This window comes from Oncorhynchus masou, chromosome 12 (assembly GCF_036934945.1).
Source record: "Oncorhynchus masou masou isolate Uvic2021 chromosome 12, UVic_Omas_1.1, whole genome shotgun sequence".
NCBI lineage: Eukaryota > Metazoa > Chordata > Actinopteri > Salmoniformes > Salmonidae > Oncorhynchus > Oncorhynchus masou.
Window position 1 is genome coordinate 78,650,731 of NC_088223.1, and position 25,595 is coordinate 78,676,325.

Consider the following 25,595-nt stretch of genomic DNA (forward strand, 5'->3'; position numbering starts at 1 on the left):
ACCCCTTGACTTTTCCCAAATGTTGTTACATTAAGGCCTTACATTTTGTTACGTTACAAAGCAAAAACAGGTAGATTTGTTTTGTAATTTTTTAAAATGGAAATATGACATTTACATAAGTATTCAGACCCTTTACTCAGCACTTTGTTTGGCAGCGATTACAGCCTTGAGTCTTCTTGATTATGACGCGTCAAGCTTGACACACCTGTATTTGGGGAGTTTCTCCCATTCTTCTCTGCAGATCCTCGCAAGCTCAGTCAGGTTGGATGGGCAGCGCAGCTATTTTCAGGTCTCTCCAGAGATGTTCTATCGTGTTCAAATCCAGATTCTGTCTGTGCCACTCAAGGACATTCAGAGACTTTTCCAGAATCCATTCCTGCGTTGTCTTGGCTGTGTGCTTAGGGTCATTGTCCTGTTTGCAGGTGAACCTTTGCCACAGTCTGAGGTCCCGAGGGCTCTGGAGCAGGTTTTCAGCAAGGATCTCTCTGTACATTGCTCTATTCAACTTTACTTCAACCTTGTTTCTCGTAGTCTTAGAGTCCTTTAGGTGCCTTTTAGCAAACTCCAAGCAGGCTGTTGTGCCTTTTACAGAGGAGTGACTTCATTCTTGCAACTCTACCATAAAGATCTGATTGGTGGAGTGCTGCAGAGATGGTTGCCCTTCTGGAAGGTTCTCCCATCTCCACAGAGGAGCTCTGGAGCTCTGTCAGAGTGACCATCGGGTTCTTGGTCACCTCTCTGACATGCACTGTCAACTGTGGGACCTTATATAGACAGGTGTGTGCCTTTCCAAATCATGTCCAATCTATTGAATTTACCACGGTTGGACTCCAAGTTGTAGAATGATCTCAAGGACGATCAATGGAAACAGGATGCACCTGAGCTCAATTTCGAGTCTCATAGCAAAGGGTCTGAATAGTTATGTAAATATGGCATTTCTGTTTAATACATTTGCCAGAATTTCAAAAACACTTTTTTCTTGGTCATATTGGGGTATTGATTGGAGATTGGTGAGGGGAAAAATATATATGTAATCAATTTTAGAATGAGGCTATAATATAACAAAATGAGGAAAAAGTCCAGGGGTCCGAATACTTTCCAAAAACTCCCAAAGCATTCTTTAAAAAAATGTTTTCCTTTATTTAACTAGGCAAGTCAGTTAAGAACAACGTCTTATTTTCAATGACGGCCTAGGAACAGTGGGTTAACTGCCTTGTTCAGGGGCAGAGACGACAGATATTCTTACCAGATGATAAAAGCGAGTCTAACATCAATGCCCCAACTAAGCCTGGTAAACGAGATCACATTACCATAAACTATTGCTATTGGAGAGTGCACAGATTCTTCTGCTTTTTCACAAATTGCTAATGTGTGTAGTTCTAATTTGATGGTTAACATGGCTAATAGTTAAATGTTTTCTCAACATTTTATTTGAAATTCTGCTGTGTTTTTCCACTCTAACTGTAACACAGTTTATAAACTCATCATGAGACTCACTCATCATGACCACCCTCAAGGTGTTTGTGCATCAGTACCCTTTTCACAAACTGTAATGAATAATATTTTATTTTCACACTGTTCTTTTCAGCACACTTCTGGGGAAGGGGGATATCTAGTTAGTTGTACAACTGAAGGCGTTCAACCGAAAAGTGTTTTATGCATTTAATCCAACCCCTCTGAAATCAGAGATGCCTTCATTTACATCATTGTTTTATTTATTTAACCTTTATTTAACCAGGAAGGGCTCATTGAGATTAAAATATATTTTTCAAGAGCGCCCTGGCCAAGATGGGCAGCACCAAGTCATTACAAAAAAATTACAGACAGACAACATGAAAAACTACAAGTAATCTCGTAAAAACCATTGAATTCACAAGCGTATAAAATAGCAAATTAAAAACATTGACAGGTCAGGGAATCAGCCTCAAAATCCTTCATCAGTGATATTTAAAAACACCAATCATGTCATCGGCGGCCGGGGAGCGGGTGTTGTTTGGGGGGTAAACTGCCTTGCTCAAGGGCCGAACGGCTGACTTTTTCCACCGTGCCGGTGTTTTGCAGAAAATCTCTCCCAACATGGCCCAAGAAACGTTTAAATTTGTAATTTTAGAGATTGCATTTAAAAATATAGCCATTTTTGCGTATTTTCATTTTCTGCTGTAAGTAGGTTATAACATAAAGAAAGACAAACCGTACTTCTCTGCTACTTGAAGAGTTAATGGACAAGATGGTTTTTATAGCCCGGTGCCCCGGTTGAGTGGAAATTACATTCATGTACAATAGAATGGACTGACTATACAAACTCTGCCCAACCAAGGCAACGGGCCATGTAAAACGAACTTTCCCATTCAATCATTGCTCCTTTAATTCTGTGACGTCAGACACGGGAAACACGTGTCCACACACTTCGGAATATTGATTTTGTTGAGGCGTTTTGCCTGGGTTTGGAAAACATTAGGGGAGGACTGCCTTCAAACTATTATGGACACAATCTGTTAACATATGTACACATTTCCGTGTGACACGGTAGAGAAGTGCATAGAGTATTTATAGGAACCGGCTTTTATAACGCTATCAGCGGACTCGAGCAAGTATGGAAATCGATGGGAATTCATTGTTTGTGGAGATTCACCCACATCATCATGAAGCAGGAATAGCAAAGCGACTGAAACTTTTTTGATCAGTGCTCGGAGTGTTTTTGTTCTTTATATTTTATATTATTTATTTTTTTAAAGAAAAGAAAAATCGGTGTGTTTTTAATCAAAGACAAGTGGAAAGAAATTTCAAGCGAGAGCCTGGGAGAAAAGAAGCTGTCCCATGTAACGAAACGTAATAGTTTAAGTTTGTTTTTAGCTAGTTTTATAGAGAATTTTTTGTAGCCCTAGTTTTTGTACAAATACTATATCATCAATTGGGTGTATATAAGGCACCCGATATAACTTCTGAAGCCATGTCTGAGAGACAATTGTAAGCGGTTTTTAACAAGTGTTACGAAGTTGTTTAGGCAACTACATCAAAGATGAGGTCTTCTTTGGCTCCCGGTATTAGACTGATCACGTCCTTCTCAAGAGACAGCTGGTAAGTTTACACTGTCTTTGAATTATATTGTGACACCCTTCATGTAAACGAAACTAAATGCATTGAATTTTACAGTATGTACTTTGATGATGGGGGAGGGGAAACGGCGGTTTTGTCCTTAATCAGCTAGATGTCAATGATTGGCGAGAGATTTGGTGTCATTCTATCTATGCATTACTGACATACTGACATTTTAGAATGTTAGGAATTAGTCAACAGTCGAGATTTCATTTGAGTGTTTCATTAGGTATAGTTAAACCCCATATTCAAATATGTATTTGCAAAAAGAAGCATTGACAATCATAGAATGTTACATGCAATCATCCTCGGTGAAGGCTATTGGATTTCTGTAACTATTCTGCAATCAACAAAACCTTCTGCATTATTGCTGTCACTGATCCAGTAAAGGGTTAAAGGTCACAGCAGGTTTTGTCTCAGTCACTACACTTCCTCCCGAATGGCTGTCTGAAATGGCATCCAATTCCCTATGTAGTGTACCACTTTTGACCACAGCACATGGTCAAAAGTAGGACACTAATATGGTGTAATTTGAGATGAATTCTATGTGTTGTGTGCAATTAGCCTGGGGATGAGGAGGTTACACCAGGTTGTAAGTGAGGTGTTAACGGAATCTAACTCGTGGTAAAACCTGCCTTTCCACTCCAGGAAAAGTAAACAGTCAGTACAGAGCATGCAGTGTCTGTGGGTTGTAACAAGCTGCCTTCCTGTGCAGTGTGCACCTAGTGTCATGAGGCAGCCAGGTCCCTGTACTGGTCCCAGCACTGAAGAACTATTCTGAATACCCTGTTTGGTTTCCATGTCAGGTTCCCACAAAAAAAGTGCATATGTGTACTGTCTACTGTACAGACAAGTCCATGTGAACAATGGTTTTGTGTTCTCCCCAGAACCCTCTCCAGGATGGTAGTTTGAAGCCTGCCTCTCGGCCTCTCTCCCCTCTCCCTCCTTCCATAACCTATGATGCTAACATCCCTGGAGACTTCTAGTCTAGACCATGTGAAAGAAAGAGATTGTCCTAAAAACTGTAGAGGGTGTGCTTTGACTTACAAAGAGGACGAAGTTCATGGCATGGTATTTGCTTTGGATAACATTAGAATGAGCTCTTCTTCTACTCTCTCTGTCCAGGTACCGAGGTTTCACCCTCTTCCTCACCTTCCTTTTCTATACCAGCTACCATCTCTCCCGGAAACCCATCAGCATCATTAAGGTGATACACTGACTCCACAAACCTGTATTAAACGTTATTGAAATGTATGGCCACACTGTTCAGCTTTATATTGTAACATCTCTAGGTGTTCTAGACCACAGAATCCCGAGAACACTCGAGCCGCACTACAATGGTTAACACTATATACTGAACAAAAATATAAAAACAACATGTAAAGTGTTGGTATCATGTTTCATGACCTGAAATAAAAGATCCCAGAAATGTTCCATACACACAAAGTTTATTTTTGTTGTGCACAAATTTGTTTACATCCCTGTTAGTGAGCATTTCTCCTTTGCCAAGATAATCAAACCACCTGACAGGTGTGGCATATCAAGAAGCTGATTAAACAGCATGATCATTACACAGGTGCATCTTGTGCTCGGTTCAATACAAGGCCACTTTAAAATGTGCCGTTTTGCCACACAACACTATGCCACAGATGTCTTAAGTTTTGAGGGAGCATGCAATTGGCATGCTGACTGTGGGAATGTCCACTAGGGCTGTTGCTAGGGAATTTAATGTTAATTTCTCTACCATAAGCCGCCTCCAACGTCGTTTTAGAGAATTTGTCAGTACTTCCAACCGGCCTCACAACCGCAGACCACGTTTAACCATGCCAGTCCAGGACTGCTGCATCCGGCCTCTACCTGTGGGATCGTGAGACCAGCCACCCAGACAGCTGATGAAACTGAGGAGTATTTCTGTCTTTAATAAAGCCCTTTTGTGGGGGAAAAGCTCATTCTGATTGGCTGGGCCTTGCGCCCATTGGGGGGGGCAGGCAGTCTCCCAAGTGTGTAGGCCTATGCCCACCCATGGCTGTGCCTTTGCCAAGTCATGTGAAATCCATGGATTAGGGTCTAATTAATTTTTTTCAATTTACTGATTTCCTTATATGAACTGTAACTCAGTCAAATATTTGAAATTGTTTTGTTTATGTTCAGTATAGTTTGTGAGAATTATTTCATAGTTGTTTTTCTTTCGAGACGTTTAGTTCTTTACCATCTTTATGCAGGTAATCTTAAAGGCTGAGTGTTTTGTGTCCATGTGTGTAATCTCTGCTTATTGCCCCATGCATGTACAGAGTCAGCTGCACAGAAATTGTTCCACCCTCATTCGACCTCCAAACCTCAATGGAACTGACAATGAAACCTGGTGTGACTGGGCGCCCTTTGGTGAGTCCTCTGCTTGACTCGAGTTCTTTGTTCATTTTAAGAAGAAATAGAAATTCTTCCAAAGTTTTCTGAGTGCTTACAAAACAAATATTTAGAATGCACAACATGTCAGTAGAATGGGACAGCAGATTTCATTTGGATATTTTCAGTGTCCTCTTGTTCTGTCCAGACCAGGACAACTACAAGACACTGTTTGGAGCTGTGGACAACTCCTTCCTGGTTGCTTATGCCATTGGCATGTTTTTCAGGTAGGCCGAAATATGTATTTGATTGTGTTTTGTATATGTGTCACTCACTACAAGCAGTTGACCAGATGATGTTGTGCGGTTTGACAGTGGGATATTTGGAGAGCGCGTGCCCCTGCGCTACTACTTGACCATCGGTATGCTTCTCAGTGGTCTCTTCACATGTCTTTTTGGCCTGGGCTTCTACTTGAACATCCACTCAATATGGTACTACGCCTTCTTCCAGGTACGGGTTAAATCTCCTCCAAAACCATTCAGTCACTTGCTCACACACTGCAGCATAGTTACCTTTTTTATTTTTGTATTAAATATACTTTTTTTCGCCATACACTGCCATTCCTACCCTGACTGGAGTAAACTAACGGGAAACAATACTGCTACTTACAGCCAGAGGTGTTGATTTGAGTCACATGACTTGGACTCGAGTCAGATTCGATTCACAAATATGATGACTTGAAAATCGTCTTTGACACCAATGACTCGTGACTTGACTTGGATTTTAGCCTTATAACTCGACCTGACTTGATACCCTCCCCAAGACCAAATATATAAAAAAATTATGCTATTAAATAAAGTGTGCAGCGCATCAACTCTTCATTTAACGGATTACAGTTTGAATCGGACAGCAGCCAATCAAATTGTACCAGCTGAGAACAAGTTGTGCGCGGCAGTGCAGAGGAACGTCGGCGGGTGAATTCAGATGGAGCCCTTGGAAAGATGATACCCCAAATTATTATTTTCAGATATAAAGACTACGCTGTATCAACAAAAAACGGATTGCAACTTGCAAAACATGCAGGAATAAAATTACAGACAGAGGCGCAACAATTTCTAATTTTGTTCAACATTTGAAGCTGCACAAAGAACGGTAAGTCGTGGCTAATATAACCGACAGCTATATATATTTTATTACTCTGCAAGTGTATCATGTAGACTAACGTAGCGTTAAATCAATGAGCCTCCACACAGTCAGTCAGTGCGGGAACGTGATCATTGCACCCAAGATTGAGCTATAACTGGCTAGGCATTTCTTATTGCACAAGTCCAGGTAGCCCCTCTCTGTTTCAGTATCATATGACAGCGATAGTGTGAGGGAGGCTGAAAGAGTGTTTCAATGCCAGTACTTTTCTCAAGGCTGTTTGTTGGAATGTAATGTAGGAAACCAGCCCACCCCCTTCTCTATTTTTATTCGTATCCCTTTCTCTTTCTTGTTGGGATACAAAAAGTATCTCTATCTCCCTCTCTTTTTCTCTCATTGGGTCTGGTGTAGGGAGATATTTAATGTTGAAATAACAGAGAATTTAAAGACCTCAATCTCCCTCTTACTTTCGTAGGCAATGAATGGACTGGTGCAGACGACAGGCTGGCCTGCAGTGGTGGCCTGCGTTGGGAACTGGTTTGGAAAAGGGAAGTGAGTGAGACATCCTTACTGTAGACTGGTTCAGCAATGCTGACTACGCAGTATCAGTACCCTCTTTTCCATCTCGTGCAGGGTTTTTATCTGTTGCTCAGTCAGTCACATGATGTGAAAGTAAAAGCAACAGGCGTCCAATGCCAAAAGCTGTCCTCAGTATTTAGTAAGCTGTCTCACTGTTCACCGTCAAGATGTACAATGTTTCTCAAGGTAAATCCAACTCATTTCCATCCTATCTGTATGTGTCTGTCCCTCTCCCTCCAGGCGAGGATTCATCATGGGCGTCTGGAACTCCCACACCTCGGTAGGCAACATCCTGGGCTCACTCATCGCTGGCGTCTTCGTATCTTCGGCCTGGGGCATGTCCTTCATTGTGCCTGGCATCATCATCGCCTCCACTGGCGTTCTCTGTTTCTTCTTCCTGGTGGAGAGTGAGTCTGACCTCTTGGCCCGTATTCTTAAGGCATCTCAGAGTAGGATTGCTGATCTAGAAGTTTTGCCTTTGAGATTATAATTAATGGACAGGGGGGGCCTGATCCTAGATCAGAGTTCCTACTTTATGGATATGCCAAGACCTTGTTCAAAACATGCCAATAGTGCTGACTGTAATCCATTACAACCTATTGAAGCTTGATAGATCATAGTCAAAATGTTCATTGCCACCATACAGTTATTATTGGAGGAGACATTTTTATTAAGTTAGTTTGAAAAAGGATCATGTTGCATTTATCAGAGTTTTCACTGCAGGCATTTCATCTTAAACTTAGACGGTTAACATTAAGACAAAATGTAAAATGAGAGTTTGCATGTCCCAAGACTGTATTTTGACATGAAAATGTATTTGTGAGCAAAACCTTTTTTCTGTCACAGAACCAGAAGATATTGGTTGCAGCCCTCCACAACACCATGTAAGTACAACCAAAGAACACATTAAGTAATTGGTGCCCTTAGTAGTATAGAGAAGGGCTGCCTTGCTAAAGGCCACAAGGGCAGTAGGTGTAGGTTGCACCTGAGATATGATGCCTGGCCCGCTTCACTAACCTCTGGGCTACCAGCTATGCCCAGTTTTTGACCTTATTTTTGTTTTGTGATGACCAACGTTTTGTCATTACATTACTTACAGACTTGATATTATAGAGTAATAAAATGTCAAACAGATCTATTCAACCTTAACAGTCAATAGTTGCAGCCCTGGTTAGAACCATGCTAATTGCTGTGTATGGACAGGAGGACAATGAGAAGGAGCCTCTCTTACAGAACTCGTCCAGTAATGAGGAGATCTTCAGCAGTCCTGGCCAGTCCAACTCTATCCCCTCTGAGCCGGCAGAGGAGCACACCAAGGCCATCAGCTTCTGTGGGGCCCTCAGGATACCTGTGAGTGGGGATCACAATCTACTTTCATTTCAAGCCTTTTCAGTTGCTGAATTTCATCAAATGTTACAAGTATTCCTCTGGCAAAACAGACACAGGCAATCAACATAATAATGGGTTGTAATTTTATGTCATTGCACCTAAGCCTTGAATTCCTGTTTCACCTCTGTTGTGACTCATTGTTTGTAATTACTCCCCAAACCCAGATGAATGCAGTTGACTGTTGTTATGACAGTTGCTATGACTGTGTAATATGTGTGTTATCTTACAGGGCGTGATGGAGTTCTCCCTCTGTCTTCTGTTCGCTAAGCTCGTTAGCTACACCTTCCTCTACTGGCTTCCTCTCTACATTGCTAACGTTGGTACGTACTCAGTTTAGCGCCTATTTGTTTACAGTTGTCATTTCACCTGAGGGTTCAAATGTTAACTATGTTTATAAGCTGATAATGATTTGCTTTGCTTTGTGAGATGCGCTGTCAATTGCGTACTGTGTCACTTAAAATTCCCAATGTTTATTTCCTCAGCCCATTTTGACCCCAAGGAAGCTGGGGACATGTCAACACTATTTGATGTAGGAGGAATTGTTGGTAAGCCTTAACAGTTTTGTGGTGGATTTTATATGGCATTATCTAACCTTCTTATAGCCTAATAATCTGTAAGATCATATGAGGAACCAGGAAGCTCTTCCCTGATTACCTGGATGTTTTGTTTGCACTGTCGTTTTAACAAATCATAGAAATAATGAGTGGTTTCTGCAGTCATAACAAATAATGTCTGCAGTCATAACAAAATAGGCTTAACAAGTCATGTCTGCAGTCATAACAAAACAGACCATATACAGTGTCTTTGAAAAGTATTCATATCCCTTGAATTTATTCAGTTTATTGTGTTACAAAGCGGGATAAAAATGGATTTAGTTGCATTTTTCTGTCAACAATCTACTCAAAATACTCTGTCAAAGTGGAACAATTCTAACTGAAAGATTTGACTCACTGTGAGAAATAAGAGGTTAACATGATTTTTGATTGACTAACCCTTCCTCTGTCCCCCCATACATACATTTGAAGTCGGAAGTTTACATACACTTAGGTTGGTGTCATTAAATCTCGTTTTTCAACCACTCCACAAATTTCTTGTTGACAAACTATAGTTTTGGCAAGTCGGTTAGGACATCTACTTTGTGCATGACATAAGTCATTTTTCCAACAATTGTTTATAGACAGATTATATCAATTACAATTCATTGTATCAGAATTCCAGTGGGTCAGAAGTTTACATGCACTAAGTTGACTGTGCCTTTTAAACAGCTTGGAAAATTCCAGAAAATGATGTCATGGCTTACCTACCTTCAAACTCCGTGCCTCTTTGCTTGACATCATGGGAAAATCAAAAGAAATCAGCCAAGACCTCAGAATTTTTTTTATAGACATCCACAAGTCTGGTTCATCCTTGGGAGCAATTTCCAAAGGCCTGAAGGTACCACATTCATCTGTACAAACAATAATACGCAAGTTTGAACACCATGGGACCACACAGCCGTCATACCGCTCAGGAAGGAGAAATATTCTCTCTCCTAGAGATGAGTGTACTTTGGTGCGAAAAGTGAAAATCAATCCCAGGACAACAGCAAAGGACCTTGTGAAGATGCTGGAGGAAACGGGTACAAAGGTATCTATATCCACAGTAAAACGAGTCCAATATCGACATAACCTGAAAGGCCACTCAGCAAGGAAGAAGCCACTGCTCCAAAACCACCGTGAAAAAGCCAGACTACGGTTTGCAACTGCACATGGGGACAAAGATCGTACTTTTTGGAGAAATGTTCTCTGGTCTGATGAAACAAAAATAGAACTGTTTGGCCATAATGACCATCATTATGTTGGGAGGAAAAAGGGGGAGGCTTGCAAGTCGAAGACTGCCATCCCAAACGTGAAGCACGGGGGTGGCTGCATCATATTGTGCGGGTGCTTTGCTGCAGGAGGGACTGGTGCACTTCATAAAATAAATGGCATCATGAGGAAGGAAAAGTACGTGCATATGTTGAAGCAACATGTCAAGATATCAGTCAGGGAGTTAAAGCATGGTTGCAAATGAGTCTTCCAAATGGAAAATGACCCCAAGCACACTTCCAAAGTTGTTGTCCTTAAGCCATGTTGCCACAAAGTCAAGGTATTGGCGTGGCCATCACAAAGCCCTGACCTCAATCCTATAGAAAATTTGTGGGCAGAACTGAAAAAGCGTGTGCGCACTTCCCATAATATTGATAATTAATGTAGGACTGCTGTCTCCCCCTGTGTGTTAAGGGTGTGTGCTGTGTTTCTGCAGGGGGCATCGTGGCTGGACTGGTGTCGGACCAAACTGGGGGCAGAGCCTCTACCTGCTGTGTCATGTTAATCCTGGCTGCCCCTATGGTGAGTGTGCATTCACACATAAGACATCACTGGCTTTTAACCATGTGTAACACCAGGGCCATTTATAGTGTCTCCAAACTTTAGGAAACCGGTGCTGGGCAAAATATACTGTAGATAAGGAAAGGCCTGCACAAATGCCTGAATTATAAATGTGGACTAGACACTTTATATTCACTTATGAAAAGAGGCAATTCTCTTTGTCAATGTTTTGATCACACAATCACATATATGCAATGTAAATATGACTGCATTATGGACACAGAAAAAGGAATTTGGCTGTGCTTGGAACTCTGGATTTGGCAGTGAACTTCACCAGCTGCGCAAGCCTGAAAACATTTTGTTAGTCCGTGAGCTCCTTTACAGTAGTGTGTCAATCCGTTTTTCAGCATAGCTCAATGTTTTCCTTTGGGTCTGCATGTGGGTTAGTAAATCCTTCAAAAGTGACACATTTGACCCACGATCCAGTCTAAATGTTCTTTTTTGTTGCTCTCCTAGCTGTTCCTGTACAACCACATTGGACAGCATAGCCTAGCAACCACAATCGGTAAGAGTTAAGTTATTCTGTATGAAATTTGACTTTGAAGCCATGGAGCTATTTTGGTTTCAACGCCTCTTACTGAAAACTACATGAATGCTCCAATTTAACACATTGTCTTTACTGTGTGTCGGTTGTGTGTTTGTAGCCTGTGGATTTGACATTTACGCTTTGTCATTTGGCAGACACTCTTATCTACGACTTGCAATCGGTGCAACCAACATAACAACCACAATATCACTATGAAAAGCGTATTAAAAATAGCCTTTGTCTGTTAGCTAGCGTACTGTACATGCCTGATCCACTTGTTGCTGTTTTCCTCTGCCTTGTAGGGATGCTGTTGGTGTGTGGAGCCCTGGTGAACGGACCCTACGCCCTCATCACCACCGCTGTGTCTGCTGACCTGGTAAGCACATCCACCCCAGGCTGCACTGCTGCATGCCTTTCTCACATGAAGTCCTCAGCTCTCCCGAAGTCACACAGGAGATAAGCCCGTCATTGCCCCTCTCACCCCAAATTCCCCAGGTTCCCTGTTAGTCCAAGACACTTTCTAAAGCGTCTTTCCTCGATTCCTTGCATTCTATCTCCCTCGCCTCTTTCTCAAACCATATTGGAGAAGAAGATCCCAAGGTCCCTCCCGTCAGACCTTTACCTTCCATGCGTTTTTGAGAAGAGGCAGAGGAGAGAGAAGACAAGGAATTGAGGAGAGAAACATTTGGAAAGAGCCCAAGTCTTTTATGCTGAATGTTGATTCAAAATTAGGGTTTTCCTTTCATAGGGGACGCATGAGAGCCTGAGAGGAAATTCTAGAGCATTGTCAACGGTCACTGCAATTATTGACGGCACAGGGTCAATAGGTATGTGGGGAATTTCTAGGACACACACGGGGGATTGGTACTCTTTGATATTGTTGTTTTTAGATTTGATGCTTGTAATGGGTTGGTGGTGCTAAGATGCCTTTGTGTGCCTGTGTAAATGCATGAAGGAAGGTTTTTATTTTAGGTTGCCTATGTCTTGAGAGATTAACTTCAATGCTCAGTCATTGCAGTGGTATGTGACAATTACAAATTGAAAACAGTTTATGTACAAGGTCCATGGCTCATACAAAACTATTTTCTATTGTAAGTCATGTAGTGTTCTAAAGGCATACTTATTATGATTGTTGTCCCAAATCAGATTGTATATCCAGTCCTGGTTTTACGTGCTAGGGTTCCCATGACTCTTGTTTTCTGACTCTCCTCTAGGTGCCGCCCTAGGTCCTCTGTTAGCAGGGCTGATCTCTCCGACGGGATGGAACAATGTATTTTTCATGCTGATCACTGCTGATATCCTCGCCTGTTTGGTTAGTTTTTAATCTTTGTTTTTATTAACATGTTTTATAAACCACTGCAAGATTTTTGCCACATGTTCAAAGAAGGTGCTACACCTGTGGATTGTGTACAAAATTAATGATTCCCTTGATACACTACATGGCCAAAAGTATAATTTGGTATGTGGACACCCCTTCAAATTAATGGATTCGTTTATTTCAGCCACGTGTATAAAATCGAGCACACAGCCATGCAATCTCCAGAGACAAACATTTGCAGTAGAATGGCTCGTATTGAAGAGCTCTGACTTTCAACGTGGCACCGTCATGGGATGCCACCTTTCCAACAAGTCAGTTCGTCAAATTTCTGCCCTGCAAGAGCTGTCCCGGTCAACTGTAATTGCGGTTATTGTGAAGTGGAAATGTCTAGGAGCAACAACGGCTCAGCCACAAAGTAATAGACCACACAAGCTCACAGAACAGGACCACCGAGTGCTGAAGCGCGTCGCGTTTAAAAATCGTATATCCTCGGTTGCACCACTTCTACTGAATTCCAAACTGCCTCTGGAAGCAACGTCGGCACAAGAACTGTTCATTGGGAGCTTCATGAGATGGGTTTCCATGGCCGAGCAGCCTCATACAAGCCTAAGATCACCATGTGTAATGCCAAGCGTAGTGTGGAGTAGGGTGGGTGCCATTGGTGGGTGGAGCAGTGGAAACATGTTCTCTAGAGTGATGAATCAAGTTTCACCATCTGGCAGTCCGACGGACGAATCTGGGTTTGACAGATGCCAGGAGAACTCTAACTGCCCGAATGCATAGGGCCAACTGTAAAGTTTGGTGGAGGAATAATGTTCTGGGACTGTTTTTAAATTGTGTTACATATATATTTTTTATATTTATATGTGTAAAAACATAGCACACTCAACACAGCTTACTAAAATAGATCTGTCTCCCTGTTTTCCAGCTGCTGTCCAGGCTGGTGTATAAAGAGGTGAGGGGCTGGTGTGGACACAGCCCCAGACATAGAGGGTAAGCCGCTCATGACTACACCGCTGGGTATCATATAACCAAACAGGAAACCCAAAGCTGGTTTCCTTTTCTTATGATAAAGTGGCTGCTAAGTGCAATTCGTCACGTTAGTCATAAAATCATACCCATTTTATCCAAGAAGTGAACAAATACTGGCTACTCCACTTAAAAGGGGCAAAATGCAATTGAACTTGAGTGTGGACTAAAATTACTCTTCCTTTAAATACAGGTCAAAGCCACAAATAGAGCTACTCACCAGGGCTTTATACATTAGCCTTTCCCTAGAGGTTAAGGGTGCTCATTATTCTACTCCAAAGTGGCCTCCAGGCTGCTGATTAATTGGCTAGCTTTAAGGGGAAAATCGCAATTGCACCTCAGGCTATTTTTAAAAATCAGAAGTTGTCATTCACGATTAACCTGGGACCTTGATTGCGTCTAGAGAGTTGTATAGTTCCACCAGGTTTCCATAGGACTTGAGACGTGATTGTCTTTGAATGGATGACTAGAGTTGGTGTTATTAGACACTGGATCATAATTATTTATATATACTACCATTCAAAAGTTTGGGGTCACTTAGAAATTTCCTTGTTTTCCATGGAAATATAGTCAAGACGTTGACAAGGTTATAAATAATGATTTTTAATTGAAATAATAATTGTGTCCTTCAAACTTTGCTTTCGTCAAAGAATCCTCCATTTACAGCAATTACAGCCTTGCAGACCTTTGGCATTCTAGTTGTCAATTTATTGAGGTAATCTGAAGAGATTTCACCCCATGCTTCCTGAAGCATCCCCCACAAATTGGATTGGCTTGATGAGCACTTCATACATACAATAGGGTCAATCTGCTCCCACAAAAGCTCAATAGAGTTGAGATCTGGTGACTGTGCTGGCCACTTCATTATAGATAGAAGAACAGCTCCACACTATCCCTAAATATTTCTTGCATAGTTAGGAGCTGTTCTTTGGGTCATTGTCCTGTTGTAGCAAAAAATTGGCTCAAGTTAAGCGCCGTCCACAGGGTATGGCATGACGTTGTAAAATTGAGTGATAGCCTGCCTTCCTTCAAGATCCATTCTACCCTGTACAAATTTCCCACTTTACCACCACCAAAGCACCCCCAGACCATCACATTGCCTCCACCATGCTTGACAGATGGTATCAAGCACTCTTCCATCATCTTTTCACTTTTTCTGCGTCTCACGATTGTTTTTCTTTGTGATTCGAACACCTCAAAAATAGATTTGTCTGTCCATAACTGTCCAAAACAGATGCCTCACAAGTCCTCAACTGGCAGATTCATAAAATAGTACCCGCAAAACAGTGAAGAAGCGACTCCGGGATGCGGGCCTTCTACACATTGTTCCTCTGTCCAGTGTCTGTGTTCTTTTGCCCATCTAATCTTAAATTTTTATTGGCCAGTCTGAGATATGGCTTTTTCTTTGCAACTCTGCCTAGAAGGCCAGCATCCCGGAGTCGCCTCTTCACTGTTGACGTTGAGACTGGGGTTTTGCGGGTACTATTTAATGAAGCTGCCAGTTGAGGACTTGTGAGGCGTCTGTTTCTCAAACTAGACACTAATGTACTTGTCCTCTTGCTCAGTTGTGCACCGGGGCCTCTCACTCTTTCTATTTTGGTTAGGGCCAGTTTGTGCTGTTCTGTAAAGGGGGAAGTACACAGCGTTGTACGAGATCTTCAGTTTCTTGGCAATTTCTCGCATGGAATAAACTTAATTTCTCAGAACAAGAATAGACTGACGAGTTTCATAAGAATGTTCTTTGTTTCTGGCCATTTTGAGCCTGTAATCAAACCCACAAATGCTAATTCTCCAGACACTCAACTCGTCTAAAGAAGGCCAGTTTTATTGCTCCTTTAATCAGTTTTCAGCTGTGCTAACATAATTGCAAAAGGGTTTTCTAATGATCAATTAGCCTTTTAAAATGATTAACTTGGATTAGCTAACACAACGTGCCGTTGGAACACAGGAGTGATGGTTGCTGATAATGGGCCTCTGTACGCCTATGTAAATATTTCATAAATAAGCCGTTTCCAGCTACAATAGTCATTTACAACATTAAAAATGTCTACACTTTATTTCTGATCAATTTTATGTTATTTTAATGGACAAAAAATGTCCCTTTCAACAAGGACATTTCTAAGTGATCCCAAACTTATGAACTGTAGGGTGTGTGTATAAACTCAACAAAAAAAGAAACATCCTCTCATTTTCAGCAAACTTAACATGTGTAAATATTTGTATGAACATAAGACTCAACAACTGAGACAAAATCTGAACATGTTCCACAGACATGTGATGAACAGAAATGGAATAATGTGTCCCTGAACAAAGGAGGGGGGGGGGTCAAAATCAAAAGTAACGGTCAGTATCTGGCGTGGCCAACAGCTGCATTAAGTACTGCAGTGCTTCTCCTCCTCATGGACTACACCAGATTTGCCAGTTCTTGCTGTGAGATGTTACCCCACTCTTCCACCGAGGCACCTTCAAGTTCCTGGACATTTCTGGGGGGAATGGTCCTAGCCCTCACCCTCCGATCCAACAGTTCCCAGACGTGCTCAATGGGATTGAGATCCGGGCTCTTCGCTGGCCATGGTAGAACGCTGACATTCCTGTCTTGCAGGAAATCACGCACAGAACGAGCAGTATGGCTGGTGGCATTGTCATGCTGGAGGTTCATGTCAGGATGAGCCTGCAGGAAGGGTAACACATGGGGGAGGAGGATGTCTTCCCTGTAACGCACAGCGTGGAGATTGCCTGCAATGACGAGCTCAGATGATGCTGTGACACACCGCCCCAGACCCCGACGGACCCTCCACCTCCAAATCGATCTCGCTCCAGAGCACAGGCCTCAGTGTAACGCTCATTCCTTTGACGATAAACGAGAATCCGACCATCACCCCTGGTGAGACAACACCGCGATTCGTCAGTGAAGAGCTCTTTTTGCCAGTCCTGTCTGGTTCAGCGACGGTGGGTTTGTGCCCATAGGCGACGCTGTTGCCGGTGATGTCTGGTGAGGACCTGCCTTAAGACAGGCCTACAAGCCCTCAGTCCAGCCTCTCTCAGCCTATTGCGGACAGTCTGAGCACTGATAGGGATTGTGTGTTCCTGGTGTAACTTGGCCAGTTGTTGTTGCCATCCAGTACCTGTCCGCAGGTGTGATGTTCGGATGTACCGATCCTGTGCAGGTGTCCAACGTGGTCTGCCACTGTGAGGACAATCAGCTGTCCAGCCTGTAGCGCTGTCTTAGGCGTGTCACAGTACAGACATTGCAATTTATTGCCCTGGCCACATCTGCAGTCCTCATGCCACCTTGCAGCATGCCTAAGGCACGTTCACACAGATGAGTAGGGACCCTGAGCATCTTTCTTTTGGTGTTTTTCAGAGTCCGTAGAAAGGCCACTTGTGTTTTCATAACTGTTATCTTAATTGCCTACTGTATGCTGTTAGTGTCTTAACGACCGTTCCACAGGTGAATGTTCATTAATGGTTCATTGAACAAGCATGGGAAACAGTGTTTTAAACCCTTTACAATGAAGATCTGTGAAGTTATTTGGATTTTTACAAATTATCTTTGAAACACAGGGTCCTGAAAAGGGGATGTTTATTTTTTTGCTGTGTGTGTGTGTTCATCACGGCATGGTAGCCCAGTGGTTAGAGCGTTGGACTAGTAACCGGAAGGCTGCAAAGTTCAAAACCCCGAGCTGGCAAGGTACAAATCTGTCGTTCTGCCCCTGAACAGGCAGTTAACCCACTGTTCCTAGGCCGTCATTGAAAATAAGAATTTGTTCTTAACTGACTTGCCTGGTTAAATAAAGGTAAAGATAAAAATGCTTGGTAAACAGGTGTAGACTAACAGTGACATGCTTACATATAGGCCTTTCTCAACGATGCAGAGAAAAAGAAAATGGAGAAATAATAGCAATGTAAAAACAAAAAAACTAATATTAAATACTCAATGCCAGTGCCTAGTCAATGTGCAGGGGTACGAAGTAATTGAGGTCGATATTGTATGTGCATATAGATAGGGGTAAAGTGACATAATAAACTGTATTAGCAGCTTATGTGATGAGTAAAAGAAGTTACTGCAAAAAGGCTCAATGTAGATAGTCCGGGAAGCTATTGCATTAAACCTCTTAAGGATTCCACCCTTTTTTCAATTTTCGCCTAAAATGACATGCCTAAGTCCTGCTGCCTGTAGCTCAGGACCTGAAGCAAGGATATGCATGTTCTTGATACCAAAATGATCAATGGAAATCAAATTTATCAACTCATGGAGGTCTGGATTTGGAGTCACACGCAAAATTAAAGTGGAAAACCACTCTACCGGCTGATCCAACTTTGATGTAATGTCCAAAATTAGGCTCAGTAGTGTGTGTGGCCTCCACGTGCCTGTATGGCCTCCCTACAACACCTGGGCATGCACCTGATGAGGTGGCGGATGGTCTCCTGAGGGATCTTCTCCCAGACCTGGACTAAAGAATCCGCCAACTCCTGGACAGTCTGTGGTGCAACGTGGCATTGGTGGATGGAGCGAGACATGATGTCCCAGATGTGCTCAATTGGATTCAGGTCTGGGGAACTGGTGGGCTCGTCCATAGCATCAATGCCTTCCTCTTGCAGGAACTGCTGACACACTCCAGCCACATGAGGTCTAGCATTGTCTTGCATTAGGAGGAACCCAGGGCCAACCGCGCCAGCATATGGTCTCACAAGGGGTCTGAGGATCTCATCTCGGTACCTAATGGCAGTCAGGCTACCTCTGGCAAGCACATGGAGGGCTGTGCGGCCCCCCAAAGAAATGCCACCCCACACCATGACTGACCCACTGCCAAACCTGTCATGCTGGAGGATGTTGCAGGCAGCAGAACGTTCTCCACGGCGTCTCCCAGGCTCTGTCACGTCTGTCACATGTGCTCAGTGTGAACCTGCTTTCATCTGTGAAGAGCACAGGGCGCCAGTGGCGAATTTGCCAAACGGCCTGCACAGTGTTGGGCTGTAAGCACAACCCCCACCTGTGGACGTCGGGCCCTCATACCACCCTCAGTCTGTTTCTGACCGTTTGAGCAGACACATGCCCATTTGTGGCCTGCTGGAGGTCATTTTGCAGGGCTCTGGCAGTGCTCCTCCTGCTCCTCCTTGCACAAAGGCGGAGGTAGCGGTCCTGCTGCTGGGTTGTTGCCCTCCTACGGCCTCCTCCACGTCTCCTGATGTACTGGCCTGTCTCCTGGTAGCGCCTCCAAGCTCTGGACACTACGCTGACAGACACAGCAAACCTTCTTGCCACATCTTGCATTGATGTGCCATCCTGGATGAGCTGCACTACCTGAGCCACTTGTGTGGGTTGTAGACTCCGTCTCATGCTACCAATAGAGTGAAAGCACCGCCAGCATTCAAAAGTGACCAAAACATCAGCCAGGAAGCATAGGAACTGAGAAGTGGTCTGTGGTCCCCACCTGCAGAACCACTCCTTTATTGGGGGTGTATTGCTAATTGCCTATAATTTCCACCTGTTGTCTATTCCATTTTCACAACAGCATGTGAAATTTATTGTCAATCAGTGCTGCTTCCTAAGTGGACAGTTTGATTTCACAGAATTGTGATTGACTTGGAGTTACATTGTGTTGTTTAAGTGTACCCTTTATTTTTTTGAGCAGTGTACATATATTTAAAAAAATGTTTTACCATCTTTGAAATGCAAAAGAAAGGACATAGTATATTATTCTAGCCCAGTTGCAATTTAGATTTTGCAATGTATTTGCAAAGTTTTAGGCTGATCCAATCTGTTCAAAATGTTGTATCAAGTCTGCCCAAATGTGCCTAATTGGTTTACTAATACATTTAAGTTAATAATTGTGCACGGTCCTCAAACAATAGCACGGTAGTCTTTCAATGTAATAGCTACTGTAACTTGGACAGTGCAGTTAGCTTACATTCTTGTTCATCTTTCTGCCCATATCAGATATGTCTGGATCCTGGGAAATGTTCATGTTACTTACAACCTCATGCTTATCACATTAGCCTACGTTAGCTTAACACCGATCCTATAGAGGTTTTAAGTTCCTGACTATGTTTTCAAATGGTCAAAAAGACACACAGCTTCAATTTCTCTGGCACTAATGATGCTAGGGCTGTCTGGGTGTGGTCTGAGTGGTGAGGGGAACACTGAAAACTAGCTAATGGAATTTAGAATGCACTTCCTTATTGTTTTATTAACTAATTTACCACCTGATGAGGTCACCAGGCAGACCAAAACTCCATCACACCAAAACAGGCTGACATTTCAGGCAGTGTTTTTGACCAGCTCGTACACCAAATAAATAAATAAAACACAAAATCTAGTTTTTGGCTGCACTGGGGCTTGTAGGCTTTAAAAAAAAAAGATAGCATAATACACAGTGTAATGTGTTTGGGTTTGTCATAATACAGTTTCACTACCAGCCAAGGTGTCTGTTTCTTTGTGCTACGAGACAGTGTTGAAGGTTAAAGGAAGCTGTATGTTGGATAATCCACAACCGCTGGCCACACGCTGTCCCGTTTATTCCAAGTTCCAAACTAACCCTCACATCCTGTGAAATAATGTTGCTTTCAAATAAAGCAAGACTCTGTCCCCAACAACAATTGTGCACCTCATGGCTCTATGCTGCCCCCCATTTATTCCACCTCCTAAACTAACTCAATACTAACTCATCAGGCCAGGTAGTCCTGAGGCATGGTCCTAGGGCTCAGGTCCTCTGAGAGAGAGAGAGAATTAGAGAGAGTATACTTAAATTCACACAGGACACCGGATAAGACAGGAGAAATACTCCAGATATAACAGACTGACCCTAGCCTCCCGACACACACTATTGCAGCATAAATACTGGAGACTGAGACCGAAGGGGTCAGGAGACACTGTGGCCCCATTCGACGATTCCCCCGGACAGGGCCAAACAGGCAGGATATAACCCCACCCACTTTGCCAAAGCTCAGCCCCCACACCACTAGAGGGATATCTTCATCCACCAACCTACCATCCTGAGACAAAGCCGAGTATAGACCAAGAAGATCTCCCCCACGGCATAACTTAAAGGGGGGCCGCCAACCCGGACAGGAAGACCACGTCAGTGATGCACCCCTCCTAGGGATGGCATGGAAGAGCACCAGTAAGCCAGTCACTCAGCCCCTGTAATAGGGTTAGAGGCAGAGAATCCCAGTGGAGAGAGGGGAACCGGCCAGGCAGAGACAGCAAGGTCTGGTCGTTGCTCCAGTGCCTTTCCGTTCACCTTCACACTCCTGGGCCAGACTACACTCAATCATAAGACCTACTGAAGAGATGAGTCTTCAATAAAGACTTGAAATTTGAGACCAAGCCTGCGTCTCTCACATGGGTAGGCATACCATTCCATAAAAATGGAGCTCTGTAGGAGAAAGCCCTGCCTCCAGCTGTTTGCTTAGAAAATCTAGGGACAGTAAGGAGGCCTGCGTCTTGTGACCGTAGCGTACGTGTCGGTATGTACGGCAGGACCAAATCGAAAAGATGGGTAGGTGGAAGCCCATGTAATGCTTTGTAGGTTAGCAGTAAAACCTTGAAATCAGCCATTGCCTTAACAGGAAGCCAATGTAGAGTGGCTAGCACTGGAGTAATATGATCAAATTTTTTGTTTCAAGATTCTAGCAGCCGTATTTAACACAAACTGAAGTTTATTTAGTGCTTTATCCGGGTAGCCAGATATACTCAGTTGAAGATTCTGTGGTTGTTCCTACACTGCCAGTCCTCAAATATGAAATGACATTGAATTAATTAGATCCAATGATCTGGTGCCTATGTTAATAACCGGAATAGGTTTGCATTCGGTCCATTCTGAAATAGGCTAATCTAACCTTGTGTTTGCAGGTTCAAAGAAATCTGAGTGGCTGCCTGGGACAAGAGACCGTATCACACCTGCGAGGACGGGCGCAGGAAAAATGACCCAGTAATAATCCCTGAGGCACACCGTGATTCATACAGTACTGGTCCTTTCATCCTTCAGCCTTAATGGATCCATACCTCGTCACCAGCGGATGAAAGGAGCTGAAAAAGGAGGAAGGGGCCATTGATATTCTGGGACCGTCTGACAAAGAGAACATGTCCCTTCCTTAAGTGACCGCAAAGCTCTTTCTCTTTTAAACCCCCCAAAAAATACACTTTAAAACATTTTTTTTATAGACTCTCTTATAGCCCCTCTCAGTGCTGTGTGCATATTTCATGTTTTATCATTACAATTCTGTGCACACTGTGCCTTTCCCCAATCTCCCCTCCAGTTGACATCACTTACCAGTATTGGGCAAGTTGAATTCGGGGGAGCTCATTTTGCACAGCCGAGGGATGCCAAACTACATAAGCAGTAAAGGAGTTTCAAGGTAATCAAGGGCTGTGGAGGTGAATGTTATCACCAACAAAAACTCAACGGATAAGTTTGCTGACTGATCAAAACAATTATCAGACTGCACCATCACATTATTCCATTTGTCTCTGATGCAAATGTTTGTTAAAATGTTTATTGATCAATGATTAGAAGTTAGTTTGTATCCTCCATGTGCACTTCGTTGTTTTGTTTTTGACTCCACCGCTCCTCGCCGGCCTCGTCAAATTTTGAGCAGGGTATGTGATGATACTGATGGTTTGTCTGGACTAAACGTTTTTACGGTTGTGGCTAGATAGAGTTCCCAAACTTTTTTTGGCCCACTTTTTGTGACCCCCCCCCGCCCACCATGTAAAAAAAATAATAATAATTGCCAAACGGCCAACATTTAGTTTTTTAAATTGTCTATAACCGCCTATTACAAATCAGTCTGACAGCACTTTTGACAGTATTTCAATCTGAAGGAAGTATGGTTTGAAATGACTGAAATGCATCAGCGGTATTGGGAAGTTCAGAAGATCATCAGTCAATAATTCTGTGTAGAAAAGAATACCATCATTGATGACCCCTCCCCCAAGTTTGATTTAGTTAGCGCCTAGTCTTTTGCACTCTGTTCTAATGAGTCCTGCGTGGCTTGTGGGCATTGTAGAGGAAAACATACGTGTTCCTAAGAGTCTTATCTTTCAGTCATGGGGTCATAATATTTTGTAGCTTAAGCCATTCAAAAGATAGAGCCACATTTGTAGGAAGAAAACAGAAACCACTGTTTATTACAACTAAAACTAGCAGCTTCTATGAACTAAGCAAAATTTCAGACTTTCTCTTGCGACCCTCATTGGAAAATGGTGGGCTAGATGGAGTTCAGCTATGGAGAGAAGTTTATGTACATGGCACGTTAGGAGAAATAATTTAGCAGCTTAAGAGAATGAAGTTAAGGTTAGGAAAAGGGTTGGGCTTAGCTAAAATGCAACGTTTGTCAACAACTGTTGTCCTCGACGCGACATCTCGATGGAGCTGTACTCCATCTCGTCACAATCGTAGGAACCATCTATCCCGACAAACCATCGGTATCATAACAGGGGCTTTGACTTTTGCCGTCGGGCTCCTAAATTGCAAGTTGAGCGCCAATTCCTCCCACGCGACAAACAGCCAGGGGACCGAGCCATGCAAAACGAGCTCACCCAATGTTTTCACGTGTGTCTTTGATTGTAAATGTATCCCTTTTAGTGGCACGCTACCTACTCTCCTACATATTTATTTGGCAGAGAAGCTAAAATGTAATTTGGCTCTATACTCCAGCTTTTTGGATTTGAAATCAAATGAGCCGAAAATACAATTTTTTTATTTTGGGGTGTTTTGTTAGTGGAATTAAATTTCTATATGTTTAATACCCAATTAAATTAATACACTCAGCCCATTTCTAAGGGTTTGTAAGAAACTTATTTGCATAAAATGGGCGGAAACCAGTCTCAAAATTAAGCACTAGTGTTTATTCTCGAGAGTACTGAACATGATACAATTTACAACAGGTTATAAACGGAAAATGACGTCATTAGGTTTCGAACTGTCCCGTCTCTCCCCCACTCCGGTACAATGGCAGTATAGTTCTCAAGCCTTCCTACATCGTCTCCCACCAATTTAGATAATTTATGACCAAGCCAAGGTCTTTCTGTGTAGATAAGCATTCTAGCCAGTCTGACGATAAGTTAATTTGTTTCTTCCAAGGAACAGACAGTCATTGTTCTAATTCTTGATTATAATTACACACACATTCAATACTAAGATTAAAATAAAATTCATACATCTATACAGTAACATAATAGTATTCTGATTAGTCAGTCCTGATTGAAATGTATACATAATTAGTCATTATTGATTAAAAAAATCCCTTAACACAATCTAGAAATGAAAGCATTTTATGTATCTAGTCCCCCCATTTTTGAAGGTGTCACGTTTTTAGACAAATTCACTTAGTGTATTACATTTATTCAAGTTTAGTATTTGGTCCCATATTCCTAGCACACAATGGCTACATCAAGCTTGTGACTACACATTTGTTGGATGCATTTGCTTTTTTAGGTTGTGTTTCAGATTACTCTCTGCCCAATAGAAATGTAATGGTATATAATGTATTTTGTCATTTTGGAGTCACTTCTATTGTAAATAAGAATATGATATGTTTCTGAACACTTCTACATTAATGTGGATGCTTCCATGATTCCAGATAATCATGAATGAATTGTGAATAATGATTAGTGAGGAAGTTAGAGGCATAAATATTATACCCTAACCTCCCCTGTTATTGATAATGGCTAGAGGTTAGAATGTTTTAGGGGCATGATCGTTGTGCGTCTAACTTTCTTGCTCATCCTTATTCACCCTCAAATAACAGGTGACATTCTATCTTGTAGGTTCATATAAGACATTTAATATCAAATCCAAAATGCTGGAGTTTTGAGCTGAATTTAAAAGTTTTCACTTCACTGGCCAAGTAAAAACTGAGGGGACCAGTGTCCACAAATGGTATTCTTTTTTTTCAATTAATTGGTGTTTCATTCTTTGTAGATATTTATTTGTTGACATTTGAGTCATTTCAAAGACACTCTTACCCAGAGTGACTTACAGTAGTGAGTGCATACATTTTCATACTTTTTTTGTACTGGTCCCCCATGGGAATCGAACCAACAACCCTGGCATTACAAGCATCATCCTCTACCAACTGAGCATCCTCGCCGGTGGGCCATGTTATTAAAGTGATAATTGTACTTCAGGGACCCTCTGTTGCTTTGTTGTAGTCAGAGGCATTGTTAGAGGGAGCGTAATCTTTTTTAAGTTAATTGAGGAGGGATGCAGATAGTTGTAGTGCCCCAAATAAAGTCAGATGTTATACCATGCATAAGCTATGCAGAGGGCAGGCTGTATTATGTTCCAAATACATTTAGAAAAAATGTAAATGATGAAGTGTAGTGTATATCAGATGTCTGATTTAAGCTGAATAAATCTGAGCATGACCAACTGTATTTCATTTCCTGAGAAGGGCATGTTTTACTTTATATATTTGTGTGTGTGTTTTAATTTGGAAGTCTACCTAAAATCTGAAAGGTAAAATGCAACTCCTCACTAAAAACCGTTGACTGGTGTAAACATGCTCCAGGATGTTTTTATCTTGTCATATTTCATTGTTAACTGCACAGAAACGGCTCATATTCGCTTATCTAAATCCCATATCCCTCAAAAACATATTCTGCTACCACATCACCCATGTCTGCATTGCATTCCAAAAGGCACCCTATTCCCTTTATAGTGCAGTACTTTCGACCAGGGCCCGTGAGACTTGTCAATAGTAGTGTACAATATAGGTAAAAGGGTACCATTTGGGATGCACACATACTTCTAACACC

The 25,595-nt window shown here is 42.3% G+C and overlaps 1 protein-coding gene across 3 annotated transcripts; it reads left to right on the plus strand.

The window, feature by feature from the left end:
* Positions 1-2,405: 2,405 nt before the first annotated feature.
* Positions 2,406-25,247, plus strand: slc37a2 (solute carrier family 37 member 2). Of its 3 annotated transcripts, none has more exons than XM_064982085.1 (18): positions 2,406-3,078; positions 4,222-4,303; positions 5,388-5,478; positions 5,648-5,726; positions 5,814-5,949; positions 7,058-7,134; positions 7,402-7,568; positions 8,008-8,045; positions 8,365-8,511; positions 8,780-8,870; positions 9,033-9,095; positions 10,834-10,919; positions 11,415-11,463; positions 11,787-11,860; positions 12,233-12,311; positions 12,699-12,796; positions 13,731-13,795; positions 21,687-25,247. In XM_064982085.1, exons 1-18 carry the CDS (start codon positions 3,020-3,022, stop codon positions 21,700-21,702), a joined length of 1,497 nt encoding a protein of 498 aa, XP_064838157.1. In that variant the 5' UTR covers positions 2,406-3,019; the 3' UTR covers positions 21,703-25,247. The 3 variants fall into 3 exon arrangements, with proteins under 3 accessions (XP_064838157.1, XP_064838158.1, XP_064838159.1); XM_064982086.1 differs by having other exon boundaries at positions 8,395-8,511; XM_064982087.1 differs by lacking the exons at positions 12,233-12,311; positions 13,731-13,795; positions 21,687-25,247.
* Positions 25,248-25,595: the final 348 nt, after the last annotated feature.

Excerpts from the sequence above, each read along its gene's own strand:
- slc37a2 (XM_064982085.1), top strand. The coding sequence starts at position 3,020 with ATGAGGTCTTCTTTGGCTCCCGGTATTAGACTGATCACGTCCTTCTCA. Across the intron at positions 10,920-11,414 it reads TAATCCTGGCTGCCCCTATG|CTGTTCCTGTACAACCACAT; the intron begins GTGAGTGTGCAT and ends TTGCTCTCCTAG. Across the intron at positions 11,861-12,232 it reads CCGCTGTGTCTGCTGACCTG|GGGACGCATGAGAGCCTGAG; the intron begins GTAAGCACATCC and ends TTCCTTTCATAG.